The following is a 22,287-nucleotide window of genomic DNA, read 5'->3' on the forward strand; positions in this document are numbered from 1 at the left end:
TGTCGTCGTGGGGTTTCCTCCGGGTACTCCGGTTTCCCTCCACAGTCCAAAAACATGCTGAGGCTAATTGGAGTTGCTAAATTGCCCGTAGGTGTGCATGTGAGAGTGAATGGTGTGTGAGTGTGCCCTGCGATGGGCTGGCCCCCCATCCTGGGTTGTTTCCTGCCTCGTGCCCATTGCTTCCGGGATAGGCTCCGGTACCCCCCGTGATCCAGTAGGATAAGCGGTTTGGAAAATGGATGGATGGATGGATGGATGGATGGATGGAAACTCCCATGATGCTACCGCTCTGCTGTATGCAAATGAACTTCCCTGAGCGATCCATAAAGCGTATCTTACTTTAAAGAAGAGGAACTTAATTTCTTTAACAAAAAAAAAACATGGCGCAATTTTGTAATTTTAAGCACACAAAATTCAACACACGCCACAAAAAGCACTCTGTGTTGCGCACATGGAGAGGTGTCCGATTTCTCCGTACCACTAGTCAACAATGCAAAATAAGGAGAAAGCGAAAGAGGGAGTTAAGTTGCTGGCGGGCATAGTGTCTCATGTCATTTAAAAGTTCTTCCTGTTTCTTTTGTTCCCGGAGACGTACATGCATTTATATAGATCATTCTTGGGTTACATTATAAAAGACAAGAAGAAGACTGATGTCCCACATGTGCAAGGTCCAGAATCTTAGGTGAGTTTAAATTCTTTGTAGTCTTTATACTTCAGCTGGTCCTTTAGCGATATATATCTTCTTGTTTAGCAAATATGTGTATTGTTTAGAATACATCAGAATTTTTTTTAAAAAATGAACAAATTACATTTCCAAATCTACTAACAACCTTCTAGTACCAATGCATAATGCTCCTAACTTACGTGCTGAAGTCACAATGAAACTTGGTAGAACATGATGCAATTGTTCATGTACAAGTCCTGTTTGCCTAATGTCAAGCATAAATCAAGCACAAGAAGATCCAAATCCTGGGGCCAGAACTTTGGATGAATTCTTAATCGAACGTTACATTTAGAAACTGTCACTATGGTGATATGCTCAGTGAGCAACCCGACAACTGCTCATTGTTAGAAGCTGTTTGGAGCAATTTTATGACTAGTTTTTTGCATCTTTCTTTGTTTTGCAATCATTGTCTGTGCCGGGAGAAGGAAACATGAGAAAGACCTTCCAGTCTATGGTGCTGCTTCTCGCAATTGTCACAACCGGAGGTAAAAACTTCTCTCTCGCACACCTACACATCTTAGCCTTTTATTCATATGAATAATTTAACAGTGTTACCTGCATTAATGCTAAGAACGACTCAACATTCAAAAGAACTGGATGCTTGCATCAAAAAGATGAAAATATTTTGTCTCATTGAACACTGCTTTTCAAATAGATATATGCTCATATATATATTCTGTTGTTTTTTTAATCATCATTTCAAAAGGAATCTGTCTTAGTGCAGTAATGTGAAAAGTGAACACACTGGAGTTACATGCTCTGTGAAGATACAACGTGAGCGAAGGGCAACAACGGCAGAACTGGGGGAGACAGGACTGAGAAGCATGTATATACCAGACTAACGAGGGAGCGATTGAGGTGCTGACATTTACCACATGAGGATTGGGGATCACGAACAGGACACAGCTGGGAAGCGACGGAAGGGTTCTGGCGGACCTGCAGTGACCCGAGCTGGCAATACTGGGGGATGGACCAGACAGGTTGTGAGTCCCCCCTCCCAAAGTGGGCACTTTGGCCATGGGAGACCCTACCACAACCAAGATGGGACAGATGAGATAAAGGCTGGACAGGGCATGGTCATATCAACAGAGAACACTGGACAGACACCAGATGTACCTAGAACTAGACCAAAGGGACAGAGACCAATGGAACCAATAAATACGCAGAACGACTGGGTACACGCGGTAACACTGAGCACGAAGAGCGGATACTAGGTAAGACACAAAGGGTAGAACCACAATACAGGACATACAGCAGGACTAGGGGCATAGAACTGGTAAGGGCAAGATTACGGATCAGAACGGCAACAGGAGACATCAAAAACACTACAAACGCCAAGACCAGCAGAGGGACAAAAGGGACTTGTACGGAGAGGCCGAAGGCAGAAACACAGGACGCAGGCTGAAGCCAGAAGGTGACACGAAAGGGGTCCAGGACAGGGAATCAGGCAAGACCAAAGGGGATGGGAAGCGTCTGTGGAGTGCCCTGAACCCTGGGTGGTCAGACAACGAATGCTGAACAGCAGGACTGGAGGAGACCGAAGGGTCGGAAGCTAGCAGTAACCTTTAGGGAATGAGAAGACCGCCAGGGGGAAGCCAGGAGAGGGACACCAGGAGGATACCAGGAGACGAGGCAGGCACCGATGGGATGGCACCAGATGAGCAGGGCACAGCACGGCACCTGCAGGCAAGCAGAGTGTAGCTGGGGCACCGGGAAGTGAGTAGGTCATAGCCAGGATACCTGGAGGCAAGCAGAGTGTAGCTGGGGCGCCAGGAGGTGAGCAGGGCACAGCAGGGCACCGCAGGCAAGCAGGGAGCAGCCACTGACATTCCCTGCAGGACAGCAGACGAAACAGAGCTGGGTGCATAGCTCAGAATAGTATTCCAACCAGAAGCATGGTCTCACCTGGGTCAGGTTCAGGTGGCACGGCTGCTGAAGAGCCAAGTGTGGGCAATGTGGCCCTTCCGGGGTCGGGAGCCTGGGACTTGGGCAAAGCGGCCCTCTTGAGACGGGGCACCAGGAGAGAGAGAGCAGCAGCTCTCACTGGGTAGAGCTCCGGAGGCACCAGGTCAGACGGTGCAGCAGCTGCAGGCACAGCTGACTTCCTCTGCTTCTTCCTCTGAGAACTGGAAATGGCAGCCGGGGCAGTTGCGAGCTATGGAAAGCTGGCGGGTGGATCTGCAGAGTGCTGAGTCATGACAAGATGAAGGGAGCCAGCAGGCTGAGTGGCAGCGAGTTGCAGGGAGACCGCAGGCTGACTGGTCTCATGATCGACTAGCCTCCAAACTTCAGCCTTTAGGTGTCGGACCTTCTCCCCCTCCTGGAAATTCTGATCTGATGATTTGAGGTGAGACCAAACAGCACCTCCCCTAGCACAAGAGGGTTCTGGCCTTTGAGATCCTCCATACTGTGGGATTTCTCCTCCATTCCAGTTAATTCTTCAAGAGGGCAATGAAGTCCTCTGCTTGCAGGCAAGGTGGTGCCAGTGGATTCCACAACTCTGTTGCCCTCTTGTCCACTGGATGCAAAGCAGGTTGGAAGGCAAGGCGGAAGCAAGGGTTGCTGTAGGAGTTCTCTCATTTAGTTGCGTCCTAAGGTGAGCATAGGTGGAAGGATCCCAAGAATGCAGCCATGAATGGAGGAAAAAAAAACCGAAAGGGAACGACAGGGAACAATGACAGAACTGGGGTGACAAGACTGGGTAACACCTGTATAACAGACTAATGAGGGACTGATGCAATTCAGGTGTTAACGTTTACTACATGAGAATTGGGGATCACGAACTGGACTCAGCTGGGAAGCAAAAGGAGGGCTCCTCAGCATCAGCAGTGACCCTTGCTGGTCATACCGGGGGACGGACCAGATAGGTCATGACAGCAGCTTTAAGGGATTCAGAAATAATTATAGCGTGTTATTCACTGAATTATATCCGTAGCTCCTCAGTGAAGGATAAAACCAACAATATTATTTTTGTAAATGACTTTTTGTGTTAGAACTAGAATCTGATCTTTCTACTAACTTGAATTACATTTCTAGGTAAAGTATCAATGTGGTTACTTCTAAAAACAATACATTTATCATGTAGTGGTCTTGATTTATGCAATATACGGTATCTATACTATCTTCTTCAGAAACTTATACGCAGAGGATAATTGGAGGCCAGGTTGCAACACCCCACTCCATTAAGTATCAAGCATCCATCCAGTACAACAAGCACCATTACTGCGGGGGCACCATCATCCAGCCTCAGTGGGTTTTGTCTGCTGCCCACTGCTGGAGGCCGTGAGTACTGCGTACTTAATATAGACAGACCCACAAAGGGCTTGACATATTAATTAAATCCCAGGGGTTTAAAATATCAGTTGGGAGAAAATACCTGCCAGCATCTACAGTGGTCACACAGAATTCGTTAAACAGCGAAAAACTACAGTATGTTTATATGCATTTTGTAGGAGATACAATGCTTAGTATGTGACAGAGGAGATTTATTCATTGTATGACATCTACGAGAGCATTTTCACATAAAAGCACAGAAAAGATACTGACACTGATTTACCTTAATATTTCAAAGGGCTGCTTTCATCAAAGTGGTTCTGGGCGAGCATAATATTTATGTCGTGGAGGGATTTGAACAGGAGTTCAACGTCTCCAAAATCTTCATTCATAATAACTACAACTACAGAACCTTCAACAACGACATCATGCTCATTAAGGTGCGACACATTGGTTTGTGTTTTGTCCCGATTATGGAAGCTTTCATGATGAGGCTATTATTTTACAGCCAGCATTGCCACCTAAAGGCAGGTGGGGTTATGACAGGATACATTGTCACTGTACTGCCCTCAAAACATGATTGTGTTTCCAGGGCGGCATGGTGGTGCAGTGGTTGGCACTGTTGCCTCACACCTCTGGGACCCGGGTTTGAGTTTCTGCCTGGGTAACATGTTTCCCCACACAGTCCAAAGACATCCTGAGGCTAATTGGAGTTACTAAATTGCCCATAGGTGTGAATGCGTGACTGAATGGTGTGTGAGTGTGGCTGTTGGGTTCAGCCTAGGTGTTGAACCCCTGCTGGGTGACCAGTCTCTGGATACAAAACAAGACGCCACACCGGTGATCTCTTCATCTCACTGCAGGGAAGCCCGGTCCGGTCGGCTCAGCCGACTTCGGAGGGGGGGGGGGTTCCCTTTCAGCTTCTTTTACTTTGCACTTCTAGCTACAGAACGAAACGATTAGGCGTCCAAGCATATGCGATTTTGCAATATCTATTTCGAAACTCTGTGGTTAGCCTAAAGACATGTCTTGTGCACTTTAGCCTGCACTCTTTCCTGAGCGGCCTAAGTGTCGCTCTGCAAACTTACAGGCGATACATAAATGGCAACAAGCATAATTTCCAATGGTGCCCTGCGATGGGCTGGCACCCCTGTCCTGGGTTGTTCCCTGCCTTGTGCCCATAGCTTCCGGGGTAGGCTCTGGACCCCCCGCGACCCAGAAGGCTAAGCGGTTTGGAAAATGGATGGATGGATGTTTTTTTTTATTTTTAATTATTTAAACCCCCCTATGTTTATGTTATTATTTTGAGGGAGAAGGCCACCCTTGTGAAATATCTGATAGGTAGTAATGACCTGACAATTAGGCCACTATACCCTTGGCCTGTATGGTGGCATAGCGGTTAGTACTGTTGCTTCACAGCCCTAGGATCAGGGTCTGAGCTTCCAACCCTGGCTTTGTGTGTGTGTGAGAGTTTGCTGTTTCTATGTTCTTCCTTGTTGGGGGATTTTCTGGTTTCCCCAATAGTCCAAAAACATACTAATGAGAATTGGAGTTACTAAATGGTTAGTGTGCCTTGTCCTGGGTTGTTCCCTGCCTCGTGCCCATTGCTTCCGGGATAGGCTCCGGACCCCCCTCGACCCAGTAGGATAAGCGGTTTGGAAAATGGATGGATGGATGGATGTTCTTGGTTTGCATTGAGGCATGTATTGAGCCCTTTTTTTAATAGGAGAGCGCCATCTAGTGGGGTCAGAAAATACTTCAAATCGTTCATGAAGCTTCATTTAACTATCACTACTTGTACCCATAGCTTCTGGGACAGGCTCTGGGCCTCCACAACCTGCATAGGACAAGTGTGTATAGAAAACAGATGGAAGTATAATCCTTACAAAAACATAATTGCACATGATTTTCTTTCCTCATTGTCTTAATAATCCCTCCTTTTCATTCCCACTGGCTGGAATCTAACTGTGTTGCATTTCACTGTCTTTTCCCAGCTTAGTCAGCCTGCTAGGATGAATGCCAACATCGGGTTGGCAACCCTACCGGGTGCCAACACTCCTCCACTATCTAGGGGGGCCACCTGCACAGTGAGCGGCTGGGGAATGACACGTGTGAATAGCTACGACCTCTCAGCAGAGCTACAGGCCGTGAACATAGAATTCATCCCTGATTGCCTGAACTACTACAGCACAAATGTGACTGAAAACATGCTCTGTGCCGGCTCACGCTCCGGGGGCAAGGACTCCTGCCAGGTAATGACCTGTGGGTGTGTGTACGCGTCTCCATCCCTGACTGTGGGGTCTGAAAAATGCAGCATTTACTGTACTCTAGAGTCTAAGGCAGTGTTCCCCAATCCGGTCCTCAGGGACCCAGAGCCAGTCCACATTTTTGCTCCTTACCAGGATTCTGCAAAAACATGTGGCCCCCTGAGGACCAGCTTGGGAAACACTGGTCTAAGGCAAGGACAAGTTCCCTTAGCTGGATTCCATATAGTGAGCAGAGTTAAAATAAGGCAAGCTGAGAAAGGAGCCGAGCTTTATTCTGTTCCTAGATAACTTAATAATCACCAAGTACACTGCCTGGCCAAAAGAAAATCACCATTTGAATTTAGCAAATACTTAAGAGCCAATGACTGGATCATTAATACAGCTCAGCAAAGTTATGCAGCTGAGTACCTGAATCTACTGAATGACCAGGTTACACCTCCATCCATCATCAATGGGTTTTTTCTTCCCTGTTGGCATGGACATATTCCAGGACAAGGATGCCAAGATTCATTGGGGTCGAATTGTCAAAGGGCGGTTCAGGGAGCAGGAGGTACAATTTTCACGTAGGACTTGGTCACCACAGAGTTGTGACCTTAACCTCACTGAAGGTCTTTGGGATGTGCTGAAGGAGGCTTTATGGTGGTTCAGCTCACTTGTCAGTACAGGATGTCGGTGAGAAATGACTGCAAATCTGGATTAAAATAAAGGGTGGGATGATGCATAAGCCTGTGGAAACAATATCATGACAAATGTGCACCGTAATCAGAGCTAAAGGCCGTCCAATGAAAATTTCAAATGGTGACTTTATTTTTGGCCCGGCAGTGTGTATATTTGGTTTTGTCATAAAGGTTTTGTCACCATGGCCCTGCACTGCTTAAGTGGAAGATGAATGATTTCTATTCATATTTACTTCAAATTTATAGTAGTTAGTATATATTATGGAGCAAAATACTTACTAATCATTTTCAGAAATATAATACCATTTCAAAAGTATCACATTTTTATTTTGGAATTTAGAGGCAACTGCAAAAATGTCTTTATATTTCTTTATATTTTACCAGAACATTTTCTATAAGAGCAGCTAAAAGGAGCAGCCCAGCCTGCGCTCATTTTATTAGCTTTGTGGCCAAGTTTGGTAAAAGCAGTTACATTTCAGTGGCTGTATGTTCAGTTCCAACATTCGAGAAGGTCTACTGGAACCAAGAAACATTAATGATGAGGTTACTATGTTACAGCCTATGTTGCCAGCTAGAGGCAGGTGGGCTTATGATGGGACAAATTTTCATTGCCATATTTGGTGTCCTCTTTTTTTGTCTATTGATGGTTTGCCCCTCTCTTCACCATATTCCATTATGCTACCAGGTGTAATCTAGCATTACAGCAGGACTCCCAACATAGCCACTCAGAGGTTACACAATGAGTTGCATTGTAAACTACATTGTAAATGTGGGAGTTTCATAGGGAGGTCTCTTCCTAACTGGAAGGTTTTTGTATGTTTGCTCCTGCAGGGAGATTCTGGTGGCCCCTTGATCTGCGGTGGCTTTTTCGAAGGTATTGTCTCCTGGGGCATTGGCTGCGGCAATCCCAATTTCCCAGGCGTCTACACTAAAGTAAGGAATTATGTCCGCTTGATCAGCTCAATCATCAGCAGTGAACCATCCAATTGAAACAATACAGACTGGAGGTACAGTAATGTAGTGGTTCTGAAACAATGGTACCAGTGATGTTTAACTAGCTCCCTCTAGTGTTATGCGGAGGTACCTCCCTTTATGACGTCGGTGTTAATGTGATACTGTACACGAAGAGGTTTGCTGACGTGGCACGTGGTGTGGAACATGTGCGAAGCACAGCTGTAACGTATTTGACACTGAACTCTTGCTTCTTGCCCGACCTCTGTAACTTCCAAAAGATTACGCTCATAATCTCTCAGATGCAAAGAATAATTAAGGGAACCACATAATTTTGTTCATATCAGCACAAATAACATATGATTTACAGATTGAATCTGCCTATTTTAGGAAGTGTATTTTAATAAATGGTTTAACGTTTTTTAGTCAGGGAATGGGTGTAAATTACGGGGTGGATGCTGAGGTTCGAGTGGAGACCTCAACCACCCCTCCGCCACCGGCCACTCCCAATGTCAAACGAAAGTTACGCTCTTGAGTCCTACTATTGAAACACCAGTGCTGTGCATGTTGAAATGAGTGTGAGCTATTTCAATGCTATGAACGAAAAAATGGTATTAAGCAGCTGGACATTCAACTGCAGCAAGCATGTCATTGTACCACATTAAATACGTGTGACGTGGAAGCTATATTTACTGTGCTATTAATATACATTGTAATATACAATCTGTATTCTCCAACTGCTTACCGCAATAATAGAATGTAGAAATAGTTCGTTCAAAACATTTATTAAATCAATTTAGAAGTTTGTTTTAATAAAAATAAATAAATACATAAATAAATACATACATAAATATTATTAAAAAACAATGGGTCATGAGTTATTCCTTCCCGGGATATATATAGCTCTGGACCAACGCGACCCTGCACAGAACAAGCGGATATGGCTGGATGGATGGATGGATGGATGGATGGATGGATGGATGGATGGATGGATGGAGGAACTACCGTCCAACTTTTGCCGAAAATTTTTTTTTGTTTGATAAACCATTTGGGACTGTGCTATAAATGTAAGATAAATACCAAGTATAAATATTATTAATGAAATATGTCAATGTAACTGTGTTTAACAATGACAATGTTACAGCAGAATATTGCTGGTAATACTTTTTGGGTAACACTTTATAATATAGACTTCTCCCATATGAGTTACTAAAGATCAAGAACAGTATTATAAAGTGAAACACACTGTAACTCATTCGTAATGAATGTGGCGTTAGTGTCTTCTTCAATAAGAGTTACAAGAAGTTAGTAACGCCAGGTTCATTACTAATGAGTTACAATTAGTTTCATTTAGATCATTATTAAGACTTCATTCCTTATTTAAAATGCATACATTAATTTCTTAATCTTTAGAAAAGATCAGCAATACGTGGTAGAGCACATCGTGTGGCAAACACGAGTCTCTGATTGACCATTACTTCAGTTGGACTTCAAAGCACAGTTTGAAGAACACTGGCACACGGACTGACGTGAGGTAAACAGTTAAAATGTAGGTACTGTATACATGTTTTAGGCAGTAACATTTTGTAGAATGAGTTGTATGTCAAACAAACAAGTAGGAAGTAACAAGCCTGATTTTCTAAAATAAAAAAAATGCCAAAAACCGTTGAGCCTATACGTCCCAGTTAGTCCAAAAAAAAAATACTGTTCATTTGACGAGTGATGAACTAGTAGTTATTAGAAATAATCCATAGTTAGTAGATAATTCTCAATGAGACCTGCAATACAAAATAGTAATTAAACATAACTCCTTAGTGGTGAATAGTACTAGTTTAAGTGCTAATGAAGCACTACTCCTTTGTTGATGCTTACTTCCTGCATATTTACCTCTTAACTGCGGAACAGTATTATAAAGTGTTATATAATTGTTTTGTAACTACTGCATTACTCATACCTTCCTCTGCTAGGTCTTGAATTCTTGAGAAACAAAAACAACAAAACTAATACTTTCTCCCTCGCCACTGTCATGATTTGGGATTAAGACGGTTTCCAGGGTGTCCTAAAAATATTGCAAAACAAAATACGACATATGTTAACAATTGTAAAATCTGCTTACTTCTTCGAATGAAACACCCCGCCCTCTTCCCAGAAATGTCTTGCAAGTAGAGGTCGCCCGTATGCCGACTCAAAACGCTTTTCAGAGAGGTCTGATTCCTGCATACAGGGGTAATTTGTACGGCAGCACGGAAACACAGCAGAATGGCAGACCCGCGAGATGCTGAGAAATCAGTCACTAAAGAAGGTGATGCTCAGAGAAGCGGGAGTGATTGGATTGACCAGTTGATCCGCAAGTCCCAAGAAGCGAAACAATTTGCATATTGTCCCTATAGCAAATTTCGTGTTGGGGCAGCCCTGCTTGCTCTGGATGGGACTGTATTTACTGGTAAGGACTTTTCGGTTACTGTAAGGTTTCTCTCATTCAGGAGTATTTCTTTGTTTCTTGGTTATTTTCATCTAAACTAATCTGATTAAGTGCCGAAAAGTCTTCTTAAAGAATCTTAAATTGAAAAATACATGACTCGGCAGATGCATCTACATTGTTTGTTCAAGTTCCTGCTGAGCAGTTTAGATTATTTAGTAAACGATATGGCAGACCCGTCATATACTCCTTAATTATTAACTCGAATAAAAAAAAAATCTAATCGTCCGGACCATACTCCATTTGTGTCATATTGTAGAAAGATAATGGCTGCAATGAATTACTGTTTAAGCTCAGAGCTTATTTGACTGTCTAGCCAAATATATATATAGATGTCTTACTGGAAGGAACTTCACTGCAGCCAGTGCACGACCAAGTCGCACATAAACTTGCGATTTCCATGACGCACATAAACTTGCGATTTCCAAGAACTTCACATATAAATTTCCTCATACTAATACTAAAGGTTTTTATGCCTTCCTCTGTAGGTTGCAATGTGGAAAACGCTTGCTATAATCTAGGCATTTGTGCTGAAAGAAACGCCATTTCAACAGCGATCTCGAATGGCCACAGAAAGTTCAAGGCTATTGCTATTGCTAGGTAAAATCTTTTGAGTTTCTTGCAAAATGTTCTATTCCCATACATTGTGTCGTTAGAAGTATATTTTACTTGGTGATAAACATAATTTCAAACAATAGCATTGTGGAAAATTATGAACATTTACCAACAAAGTATAATAAAGAGCACTAGAGACCTCCGATTTCAGTGGATACTTTTAGATGGGTGGACAACCGAAAGTTTCATAGTAGATATTTTCAAGCTCCTCTCGCAGTCAGTACTACAGAGACAGAGTAAGAGAAATATATTATTATAATTTACTTTCGCTATTTCACTGTATCTTCTTTTTCTACTCATACCTTCCTGTTTTTAGTGATTTAGCTGAGCAGTTCATTTCTCCCTGTGGAGGTTGCCGTCAGGTCATGAGAGAAGTATGTTCTTTTATTATTTTACACACACACACACACACACACACACACACACACACACACACACACACACACACACACACACACACACACACACACACACACACACACACACACACACACTTTTACTTGTTTAATGTTCTTTTTATTCGTTCTTATTTGCACCTTTAAAACAATACATTTAAAATGTAGATCTGCATTCTAGAAATGCACGTTTTCTAGTAAGATCATCTAGAAGTCATAAATATGAATTTATATATTAGTAACCTTGGAAACTTTGGAACACACTGGCTCCTCTCCTTCTAGCCCCCACCCCCCCCCCCCCCCCATACCCCCGTTATTTTATCTATTCCAGTGCAGATGGTAACCAACAAGTAACTACATTCAATAATAAGTTCCTGTACTCTTAGCTACACTTTATACTCTGACAATATTTTTTTCCTGCAGTTTGGTACTGACTGGGACGTTTACCTGACCAAGTCTGATGGTTCTTATTCCAAAATGACCGTGGGGGAAACACTACCAGTTTCATTTGGACCTGATCATCTTGAAGATTAGAGAGCATCTATAATGGCCTTTAATGCAAGTTTTGTATAATCTTCATAGCCTTTCACAATTACATTATCGATCAACTACAGAAAGAAGAAAAGAATGCATAAAAGAATGACGGATACATTAGCTTACTTAGTAATTAATAAGAAGATGGCTTACCTTGAAGCACAGGTGCCAAATATGATAAACATTATCAATACAGTGTGCATGAAATAATCTCGTAATTAATTTGCCGTACATTGCCTATTTACTTGGCTGGCTTATAAAGCAACATACTTTATTCAGTATTCATACTTGTATAAAATCAAAAACAGCCCAGTGTCACTTTCATCTAATGAAGTAATTATGTGACCAAATATGTCAATACGTAATTGTTTTAATAATCAGAAAGGACTGCAATATGTTAGCTGGGTTCAATGTCTATGGATAATCACATTTACATTATTACGTTGTCCGTTCAGTATATCTGAATCACGCGTGCTCGTATTCTTGTAAATGTGTATTTATTGCATTGAATAAAAACATGAAAAAAACGCAGCTTCGTCCTTCTTTCGCAGAGTAAACGGACATGTTATGCCATTCACCAACACTAGGGGGCAGATTGCTTACATTTTGACCTTGTTGTGTGGCTGGATCGGTAAAAGTTGCTGGGGAAAGCGGCTTCACGGGAGGGATTTTTAGGCGACCATGTCCGTAAGAAATGTAATAAGTCGTGGGGTGACATTGGCGAGGTCGGTGTTGCAGGCTTGCTTTGGGAAACCGGCTGTCCGAGTAGCAGCGAAGGTCCGAGGCGAGGGCTTTCGCGTAGCCCCGCCGGTGCGCACCGTCCAGCCTCGGACTTTTCTGCCGTCTCGCTACCGGTATTATCGCACGTCGCTCAGCGGCCTTGCTGCCCAGCTGCATTCCGGCAGTTTTAGGAGAATGTTTGGCTCCCCCCGGAACAGAGCCGTGTTTCTGGCTTTCGGGCTCGGTGTGGGATTGATTGAGCAGCAACTGGAGGACGACCGAAGGAGCACCGCGGCTTGTCAAGAGATCCAGGTAATGGTGCAGACTGTACACAGCCAGTACGACGGAAAAGTGTTCTTATCTTTACAGGTGTACTACATAGTCGAATTAAGGATAATATTAAAAAAATAAATACAATTTAAAACGAAGGTTGCGACTGTATGCTGTGCGTGTGATCGAATGTCAGATCGCCTTCAAAAGGCATGAATTGTATGACGCAGTAATTAGTACAGTGTGCAATGTAAAATGCTGACCTGTTAATATTAACATTAAGCTGTGAGGATTAAAGGCTTAATACCCACCCCCATTCCACCCCCCCCCCCCCCCAATTTAAGGCGCTATTCAGTAAGAAGACTTTCCAGAACCCTCTGAATCGCTTCACCTCGGGGTATAAACTGGAGGACTATGTGATTGGAAAGCAGATCGGGAAGGGGTGCAATGCCGCGGTGTATGAGGCCGCAGCTTCCTTCGCCGTCCCCAGGGAGAGTAGGACGTCCTCCCTAGTGAGGATGAAACTGGGCAGCGATGACAGGCAGGAGGATGACGGAGAACTGAGAAATCGCTCTGTGACCGACTACCCACTGGCTGTGAAGATGATGTGGAACATCGGGGTAGGTGGTGCTCTCAACATCTAATGGAAGTTCTTGGGTAGTCTGGCCAAACTAACCCACACAGCTGAGGTCCCCTTTCTAATATCAGACCTCTGCGGTGAAGTTTGACTTCTAAGGACAAATAGAAACACATAATCCACTCTTAAATTAATTTTCTTGATTATGTTACTAACAGGTTGTGTGGGGTTTCCTCCAGATACTCCAGTGTCCCCCACCCCCACAAAAACATGCTGAGGTTAATTGGAGTTACCAAATGGCCCGTAGACATGCATGTGTCAGTAAATGGTGTGTGAGTGTGATCTGCGATGGGTTGACGCCCCGTTCTGAGTTGTTCCCTGTTCCCTGGGTTGTTACTGAAGGCTAGTATTGTTTTAGTGATGGTACCTTGAAAAGCCTTGCTGACTCTCACACAGTTTAATCTTCAGTGATCACAACATCTTAAAGCCTTATTACTTTCTTAAAGGCCTCACAACTGGAGTTGTAAGTACCACACCGAGACTTTGTTTTGTTCCTCTGGTGTATTGCAGCCTGGTTCATCAAGTGATTCCATCTTCAGTGCCATGTCGCACGAACTGGTCCCAGCAGGACCTCTGGCCTTGAAAGAGAGAAATGGAGCAGCTGTGGTGGACGGGTGAGATTTTGCAGCAGTTCATAGTTTGTGCCTTGGAGCACAGAACAGCCTGGAAGATCTGAGTACTCTGTCTTTGCAGGTATTTTGGGGATGTGCCCAGAAGGGTATCTGCTCATTCCAACGTGATCACGTTGTACCGGGCATTCACAGCAGAAGTCCCTCTATTACCTGGGGCAGAAGAGGAGTATCCCGATGTCCTGCCTACCCGACTCAACCCTTCAGGCTTTGGCAGGAACCACACCCTGTTCTTGGTCATGAAAAAGTAAGAAGATTCGGAATCTTCAGTGTAGCTATCAATAAGCTTTCAGCAGATTAAGCAAAGCAGCATGTATGTAACCAGTCATGAATCATAGTCAAGTCTTTATATGGAGAGTCATTTGGACAGAGTCCTATGTTGTGCAAAGAAGTAAATATCATACATGTTGCGTGAACTTCAAAGGGATTGATCGGCGTTTTACATCGGCTGCTCTTTCCCTGCAGCTACCCATGTACTCTAGGGCAGTTCTTGGAGGATTCTCTGCCCTGTGCGAGGTCAGGCTCTCTGATGGTGCTTCAGCTCCTGGAGGGTGTGGACCACTTATGTCAACATGGCATCGCGCATCGGGACCTCAAGTCTGACAACATTCTCCTGGAGTTTGATTCTGGTCAGCACCACATGATCCCTGACACCAGCTAGTCTGGTCCCAAAGCATGCTGATGTCTTAGGCTTGTTTTATTTTGGATTCATCCTGCCAGTATTTGCATAATAATGAGACACACCCAAATCTGTCACTCCCCCAGAATCTATTATGGTTTCTGCCTCAAGGTTCATGCTTGTTTCAATGGGAACCCACATTGACTGTGTTAATACTAAAGAACAAGATCTTGTATATTTTACTTTCATTGCCTCAGTGCCTGTGTTATTATACCTGTTTCATATCTCTCTTCTGTAGGTGGCAACCCTCGCTTGGTGATTACAGATTTTGGCTGCTGTTTGGCAGAGAGGGACTGTGAGTTGAAGCTGCCCTTCAACAGCCGATGGGTGAACCGAGGGGGGAATTCTGCGCTAATGGCCCCTGAGGTTATTCATTGTCAGAGATAGAGATAATTAATAAATTGATCAACATATTGATGCTCGGAGCATCGGGGGCTAACACAACCATTTCTTTATATGTGCTCTAGATTGCCACAGCCGTTCCTGGGCCCAGTGTTGTCATTGACTACAGCAAAGCTGATGCTTGGGCAGTTGGAGCCATTTCCTATGAGATCTTTGGGCAGCCTAATCCGTTCTACGGCCGCAATGGCCTGGACAGCAGTAGGTACCAGGAGTGGCAGCTGCCCCCGCTGCCCCACTACATGCCCACCGACACCCAAGTGGTGGTGAAACTGCTGCTTCGTCGGAACCCGAAAAAGGTAGGTGGCCATGGGATATTAGCATTTCTTCCCACATCTTCCGTTTCTTTTTTTAATTTGTCTCTTATTCTCAATGCATAGACACAAAACATTCAAGGAGAAATGTGTACTATAGTAACTATCTGTGGGGGAAAAAATATGGTAATACTGCATTCCAGTGAAGTCGGAGGTCAGAACTTCCAAGATGGAAAAAACTCGAGTTGCAAGCTAGAGTTGTTCCACGAGCCACAACGTCAGATACAGAGAATCAACATGGCTGACTGCTGAAATACAATTTTATGATGTAATAAATGATTGTATAAAAAAAAAATATTTTAAGTGTATGAATTAACTGAGAATAGTATACAATAGCACAATGATGATAAACCTAAAAGGCTGGTTAATTAAAAATCACACAGCCTTGTACTTGTAATAATACAGTTAGCTCTGTAATCTTAATAATAATAGATACTATTTTGATCCCCTTGGGGAAAAGCTCTACGCCTCCCTAACTTGCTCTCTGTAGGGGAGAGTAAGCTGGCAACGAAGGGCAGCCACCTATTACAGGGCCCAGGGAGCTGGGGGTTAAGGGCCTTGCTGAAGGACCTGCAGACATACCGATGCTGGTCTTGAACTGGTGACGGGCAATGCTTGCGAATCATTTTGACATCAATCCACATATATAATTGGTTTTATTTTATTGCAACGTAACACAAAGAAATATCCCTCTGTAGCCGTCACTTGATTATTTGTCATTCACTTTAATCGCTTTCGTGGAGGCTGCCATGGTTCATGAAATTAGCGCACGTTTCTCATTAGCGCTCATTGTTTTGTGTTACTTTCAGCGCCCCAGCGCTCGCGTTGCTGCCAACATGCTGCACCTCAGCTTGTGGGGCGCACAGTCCATAGCCGATCGGGATACCTGCAGTACGAAGGAGGTGGCTGATTGGCTGCTGTGCCGGTCCGCAGTGGCCCTGCTCACGGGCCGTTACCCAAACGGCAGCACTGTGGAGATGGAGCTGCAGAAGAGCTTCCTGTCCAACGTCAACCTGGAGGAGCTCCGTACCGCCATGGCGTTCCTTTTGTTTGGACGTGAAAAACACACCTTTGCGTCTGGCTTTGCTTGACTTCCACAGACATGCCAGTCTTTTGAATGTTTTTGACTAGCCTGTAGTAGGATGTACCTGTGGGACATTTCCAGGTTTCTGTCTCTATTAGGGCATGCACTTTAGCATTTTTCGCACAATCCTGCACATAGCAAGTGTGAACCTTGGTTAACGTGGCATAATTGCGTCTATTTTCATAGAAATTGCACTCTAAAACATTGCACACACTACAGATGCTGTAGAAGTTTCACAAATGGCAGCAGGATAATTATATGCTTTTGGAAGCTGCAGAGGCATCTAAGTGACTCATTCATTTGTAATTTAGTCGGACGTGTGCAGCTGCTTGTGTGGCGGATGTTTCTGAAGAAGTTATCCAGAGTTTCAAAGGGATTGCAACTTCCAAGCTTTCATATCTATACCCTACGCCTGCTCATAATAGGATTCTTTACCATGTATAAGTCCTGCAAGACTTGTAACACTAAAGATGTATTTGAGCGGGGACAAGGCTGAGTTTGGTTCAATTGTGAATTGACTTTTGTTGAGGTGGAAGAACTGAATGGTACAAGCGTGACAATCGCTGTATAAATAAATGTCTTGCGCTGATATGATTCTGGCGTATTCTTGCTTTGGAGTCTGAAGTCTCCTTATCCACAAATATTTGTTTCCTTAACGCATCTCCGTAGCAGCTAAGGCTGCGTCACTTGCGCGTTTTCGTTGCTCTTCTTACTTGCAGAAAAATACGTTTCCCATGATCTCCGCACACCGGATGGTTTTAACTGCTGCACTTTATTCTTCAGTCTGGACTTTGCTTCTGGTGTCGTTTCGTCGAGAAAAATTCTCCTTCGATTATCTTGTGCCGAATTAAAAAAAAAAAACAATGTTTGCTATTTTGAAACATGCAAGCGGAACTTCTCCAAATTCTTTCGCACTACTAGGTTTGCGGAGGATGAAATCCGAAATGCATTGCTCTCCCAAATTGATGGGAATAATTTCTGCACGCCGAAGTGAGCGGCTGGACGGAGCAACAGAGCCCAAAAGGCGGCTGTCCGGGAAAAGCTACAATGTTCCGCCCAGCGCGGAGTTTGTGGCTAGAGTTTCGGGAATTTCTACTATGGGCAAGCTGCCTTTCAAAGAGTCAGCTGAAGGTCTGAACGCGGCTTTTATCGGTGTACCCATCGACACCGGCACTTCAAACCGTCCCGGGGCCAGGTACAGTGTCCGTCCGTCTGACGGTCAGTCTGATCGGAAGCCTCCGAACGAGCGCCCGCTTAGTGCGCCAGTCGCAATAACTTCCAGAACGAAACTTGCAGAGAGCCATCCACAGAATTATCATTATAATGGGAATTATTGCTGCAGAATTTATTATGAATATTGTTGTCTGTCTGTTTGTCAAAGTTGTTCACATCACCGTCAGTACTGGCACATTTAAATTTAATGTTTGCCAAGGCGAATGTCTTAGCTTTGCGTTTTGGCCTGGTTCAGAACTACCCACGGAACAGCATTATGACTGCAAAACGAAAGGCTGCAGTGGACATTTTAAAAGTAAATAAATCATAAATGTATTTCAGGAAAATTCTATGTCTGCAACATTATGTAGGCCTAATCTAAAACGCATAATCTTATACATAATGTGTTATGTGTTTTTTGGTGTACTTTCTCTGTAAGCGTCTTTGAGTTTATCTAAAAGCACTATATAAATAAAATGTGTTATTATTATTAATAATAGTAACAATAAAACATGTTTTATTTACATGTCTATCTATCTATCTATCTGCTTTCGCAGATTTCTCTTAACTCGAAGAAATAGTATGTGCAAGGAGAAACTTGTGTTATACATGTTAAATTAAGGCAGTGTGTGTGTGTTACAGGTTTGGTCCTCGGCACATCAGGGCGGAATCGGCCATGCTGCGACTGTGCAACGGGAGCACCAGGGCTTCCCCTTACGAGTCGCTCGTGGTTGCCGACATTGGCGACGTAAACGTCAACATGTACGACTTAAAGGACACGTGCAAACGAATCCGTGAAGCTTACAAAAAGATTGTGGCTACTGGTTGCGTACCATTAACCATGGGTGAGATGTACATTGTGCTCAGTATATACGGAATCCTTTCAGAGATTCATAATAATTACATTTTATTAAAGTTCATTAAGGATACATCACAATAGCACGTTGTTCCAACAGTTGCAACTGATGTCCTGAATGAGCATCATTATTATGTCAAACTCCAGGGGGTTTCAGGGAGCTCTTTCACAACCTTGTTTGACCAGAGAGGAACCTGAAAATAAACAGTTAGGTCACTTTGCCCAGTACTTTTTCAAGGCCCTCCGCAATTATTAACTACAGCTTGAAACCTGGGATAAAATTTAATTTATTAAATAGATACATGAAGCTGGAATGATCTTCACCTGCCTGTGATGGTGCTTCTGCCTTAACCTTTGCTGTGTCGCTCTGTGTAGGTGGCGATCACACCATATCGTACCCAATTCTCCAAGCCATTGCTGAGAAGTAAGTGTGTAAGTGCAAGATGTAGCATCACAAGTGTGTCATGTAGAGTAACTGCAGAGGTGCGCAGAGCGGAGACAGATAATTCAAATTAAACAAAGATTAAAGATAGAAATTGCATTTGTTCTAATTTCATGTAAAAAGCATATAAAACAATATGGTAATAGTTGTGCACTATATAGGATTTGGATAAATTGGTAACAATGCACAATGTAATAATGCTGCATTATGCACCAACTCGACTGAATATAACAAATTTAATGATGGTAATGATGATAATAATAGGGTAATGTTGCTATATAAAATTATAATGTCCTTTATAAATTTGTAACATTCTTTTCGAGCTATTATATAATGTATCATTATTACATAAAGTGTTGTAACAGCACAACATGTAAGGAGTAAGTAGGTAACCTTGAATGAACCTTGACTTCATGACAGGCAGAGCTGAAGAGGCACAAACGTGCTTTCTGCTCATTGTACCATAAAACAGCCAGTTTGCTTATTTTAACCTTATTGTAGACTTTCTCCTTCACCATTTATATGGTGTGTGTATACAAAATGAATTTAACCAAGGGTAATGAAGCATAATGTATTATCACTTAAAATAGACAGTATAACATAGCATTATTTTTTATGTTTTCTTTACCATTGCCTTTGCATGCTTTGTGCCCTCATCATTTCAGCCTGCAGAATATCATGCGATACACTCTTTCCATCCATCCATCCATCCATTTTCCAAACCGCTTATCCTATTGGGTCGCGGGGGGTCCGGAGCCTATCCCGGAAGCAATGGGCACGAGGCTGGGAACAACCCAGGATGGGGGGCCAGCCCATCACAGGGCACACTCACACACCATTCACTCTCACATGCATTCCTACGGGCAATTTAGCAAGTCCAATTAGCCTCAACATGTTTTTGGACTGTGGGGGGAAACCGGAGTACCCGGAGGAAACCCCACGACGACATGGGGAGAACATGCAAACTCCACACACATGTGACCCAGGCGGAGATTCGAACCCGGGTCCCAGAGGTGTGAGGCAACAGTGCTAACCACTGCACCACCATGCCGCCCCGCGATACACTCTTTCCTGACGTGAAAATACACATTAACTCTCATTTGAAGTGTTGGCTATACAAATAAAAGGATATTCAGTGCTAGTGTCGCTCAGTGGTCATAAGCTGTCAGAAGATGGATGGATTTATTGATATTGGATAGATATACACTGGATTTAGAGGGAACTGGTATTAGATTAATAAATGACATACATAATGTGGAAAATGTAATGATGTTTACGTTCTTCATGTGTGTCTCCCTCACAGACATGGCCCAGTTGGCCTCATCCATGTGGATGCACATGCAGACACTAATGATGTTGTCCTGGGCGAGAAGATAGGGCATGGGACACCATTCCGTCGCTGTGTGGAGGAAGGGCTGCTGGACTGCAAACGGGTGGCCCAGATCGGCCTTCGTGGGACAAGCTACTCACCAGATGCTTACCAGTGGAGCAGAGAGCAGGTTCCTTTAATTCGCCCACACCCACAAGGATGGCTGCTGGCTCTCGATTCATATTTGCCGGGTCATGTGTTCTTTACTGACATTATGCAAAGACCAGGCACAGTGACTTTGTATTTCTTATCATTACCTGTTTAGTAGAGCACTAGAAAATCTTAGGTACAGGGGAAGTGATAAAATTGTTTTAAGGTAGGGGGCGTAAGAGGGGCCAACCTAATTATTAGCCAATGATAAGGTTTGAATTGGTGAGTGACAGGGGAGGGGTACTCCAAGGGCCAATCAGCTTTCAGCTGGGGGCAGTCCCCATGTGTCCCCGCCCCTGTATGCATCTTTACCGAGACAGAGTATCTGTGTCTAGGGGTTTCGGGTGGTGCAGGTTGAAGAGTGCTGGTTCAAGTCCTTGACTCCCCTCATGATGGAAGTTCGGAAGCAGATGGGTGAGGGGCCAGTGTACCTCAGCTTTGACATTGACTCCTTAGACCCTGCCTTCGCACCTGGGACCGGCACGCCTGAGATCGCTGGACTCACTCCCATCCAGGTTCAACATATTTAATGAATGGCCATCAATTGTGTTAATCGGTTTTATTGACAGGAAGCTCAAACGTGCATAACCTTGTGGTTTATACTAGTTGTGTATGCCCCCATAGGCACTGGAGATTATAAGGGGTTGTCGTGGCTTGAAGCTGATTGGCTGTGACTTGGTGGAAGTATCTCCAGCTTATGACACCACAGGTATTGGACGTTGGTGTAACAGCAAACATAAAATGCAGATCTGCGTAAATATACTCATCAGTGGTGTGTGGTAATAACTCCAGATTCTATGTGTTTCTTTTTTCTTTAGGCAACACAGCTCTGTTAGCTGCCAACCTGTTGTTTGAAATGATGTGCGTCCTTCCAAAGATAAAATATTACTGATGTCTCATGCTTTCCCTCAGTGCAAAGAAAATTAAAGTTATAAGCACGCTATTCAGAAGCTGTGTACTTATCCGGATCAATTCCAATTACCATTATTTCATTGAAACCATTTCCGCTGATCATCAAACTGTTCTGCAGTCCTGTTAAACGCCATTTTCGGTTGCCATTTGTTGATGAAGACCCTTTATGAAAAAATCATTCAGATTTTGGATAAATGCATTCATTACTTGTTATAAATTCTTGCACCGCGATAACTGGAACATCTCCGATGTATTACATATTTAATGTATGAATACAAAAACTTGGTGGCTGTCACAGCAAATTGCTATTGTGGAAACAAAGTGCATTTTATATCAAGTGAAATATTGTCGCAAAAACCATCATTTTCCAGAATTTTTATTATCCCTCACATTAAAGCTAATTCTAAAGATCAGCTAATATAAATTCCTTCATTTATTCTATGATTCTACAGCTTATGATTTAAGTATTGGAATGATGGCTGGGCGGAAAAACCTCCATTCTTTTGTAACAATGTCAAAATCCTGTGAGCTGTAATGTTACATACACCTTATTCCCACTCCCAAAGCCAAAACTGGATTTTTCTAGTATCATTTCATTCCCCTTTTATTTTTTTTTCATACAGTTGGAACATGAAACTTTTGGCTAAACCATTCCAGTTCAGCTTTGGCATTTACCTTAAAAGTTGTCAAAATAAATAA

At 43.4% G+C, this 22,287-nt stretch overlaps 4 protein-coding genes across 5 annotated transcripts; all 4 read left to right on the forward strand.

The window, feature by feature from the left end:
- The first annotated feature begins 498 nt into the window (after positions 1–498).
- On the forward strand, positions 499–8,731 carry LOC125745228 (trypsin). Of its 2 annotated transcripts, none has more exons than XM_049017858.1 (6): positions 499–682; positions 1,147–1,209; positions 3,856–4,006; positions 4,296–4,437; positions 5,992–6,249; positions 7,773–8,731. In XM_049017858.1, exons 2-6 carry the CDS (start codon positions 1,155–1,157, stop codon positions 7,929–7,931), a joined length of 765 nt encoding a protein of 254 aa, XP_048873815.1. In that variant the 5' UTR covers positions 499–682; positions 1,147–1,154; the 3' UTR covers positions 7,932–8,731. The 2 variants fall into 2 exon arrangements, with proteins under 2 accessions (XP_048873815.1, XP_048873814.1); XM_049017857.1 differs by having other exon boundaries at positions 1,150–1,209.
- Positions 8,732–10,040: 1,309 nt separating this feature from the next.
- On the forward strand, positions 10,041–12,407 carry cdaa (cytidine deaminase a). The gene is made up of 4 exons (XM_049016439.1): positions 10,041–10,335; positions 10,860–10,971; positions 11,303–11,360; positions 11,805–12,407. The coding sequence occupies exons 1-4, from the start codon at positions 10,152–10,154 to the stop codon at positions 11,913–11,915; spliced, it is 465 nt and encodes a 154-aa protein (XP_048872396.1). The 5' UTR covers positions 10,041–10,151; the 3' UTR covers positions 11,916–12,407.
- Positions 12,408–12,490: 83 nt separating this feature from the next.
- Positions 12,491–17,236, forward strand: pink1 (PTEN induced kinase 1). Its single transcript, XM_049016437.1, has 8 exons — positions 12,491–12,947; positions 13,250–13,525; positions 14,053–14,156; positions 14,236–14,418; positions 14,637–14,800; positions 15,089–15,216; positions 15,318–15,548; positions 16,373–17,236. The coding sequence occupies exons 1-8, from the start codon at positions 12,597–12,599 to the stop codon at positions 16,652–16,654; spliced, it is 1,719 nt and encodes a 572-aa protein (XP_048872394.1). The 5' UTR covers positions 12,491–12,596; the 3' UTR covers positions 16,655–17,236.
- Positions 17,237–17,398: 162 nt separating this feature from the next.
- On the forward strand, positions 17,399–22,001 carry agmat (agmatine ureohydrolase (agmatinase)). The gene is made up of 7 exons (XM_049016438.1): positions 17,399–17,842; positions 18,502–18,704; positions 19,091–19,139; positions 20,461–20,656; positions 21,012–21,191; positions 21,301–21,385; positions 21,495–22,001. The coding sequence occupies exons 1-7, from the start codon at positions 17,511–17,513 to the stop codon at positions 21,566–21,568; spliced, it is 1,119 nt and encodes a 372-aa protein (XP_048872395.1). The 5' UTR covers positions 17,399–17,510; the 3' UTR covers positions 21,569–22,001.
- Positions 22,002–22,287: the final 286 nt, after the last annotated feature.

This window comes from Brienomyrus brachyistius, chromosome 6 (genome assembly GCF_023856365.1).
Source record: "Brienomyrus brachyistius isolate T26 chromosome 6, BBRACH_0.4, whole genome shotgun sequence".
Lineage (NCBI taxonomy): Eukaryota > Metazoa > Chordata > Actinopteri > Osteoglossiformes > Mormyridae > Brienomyrus > Brienomyrus brachyistius.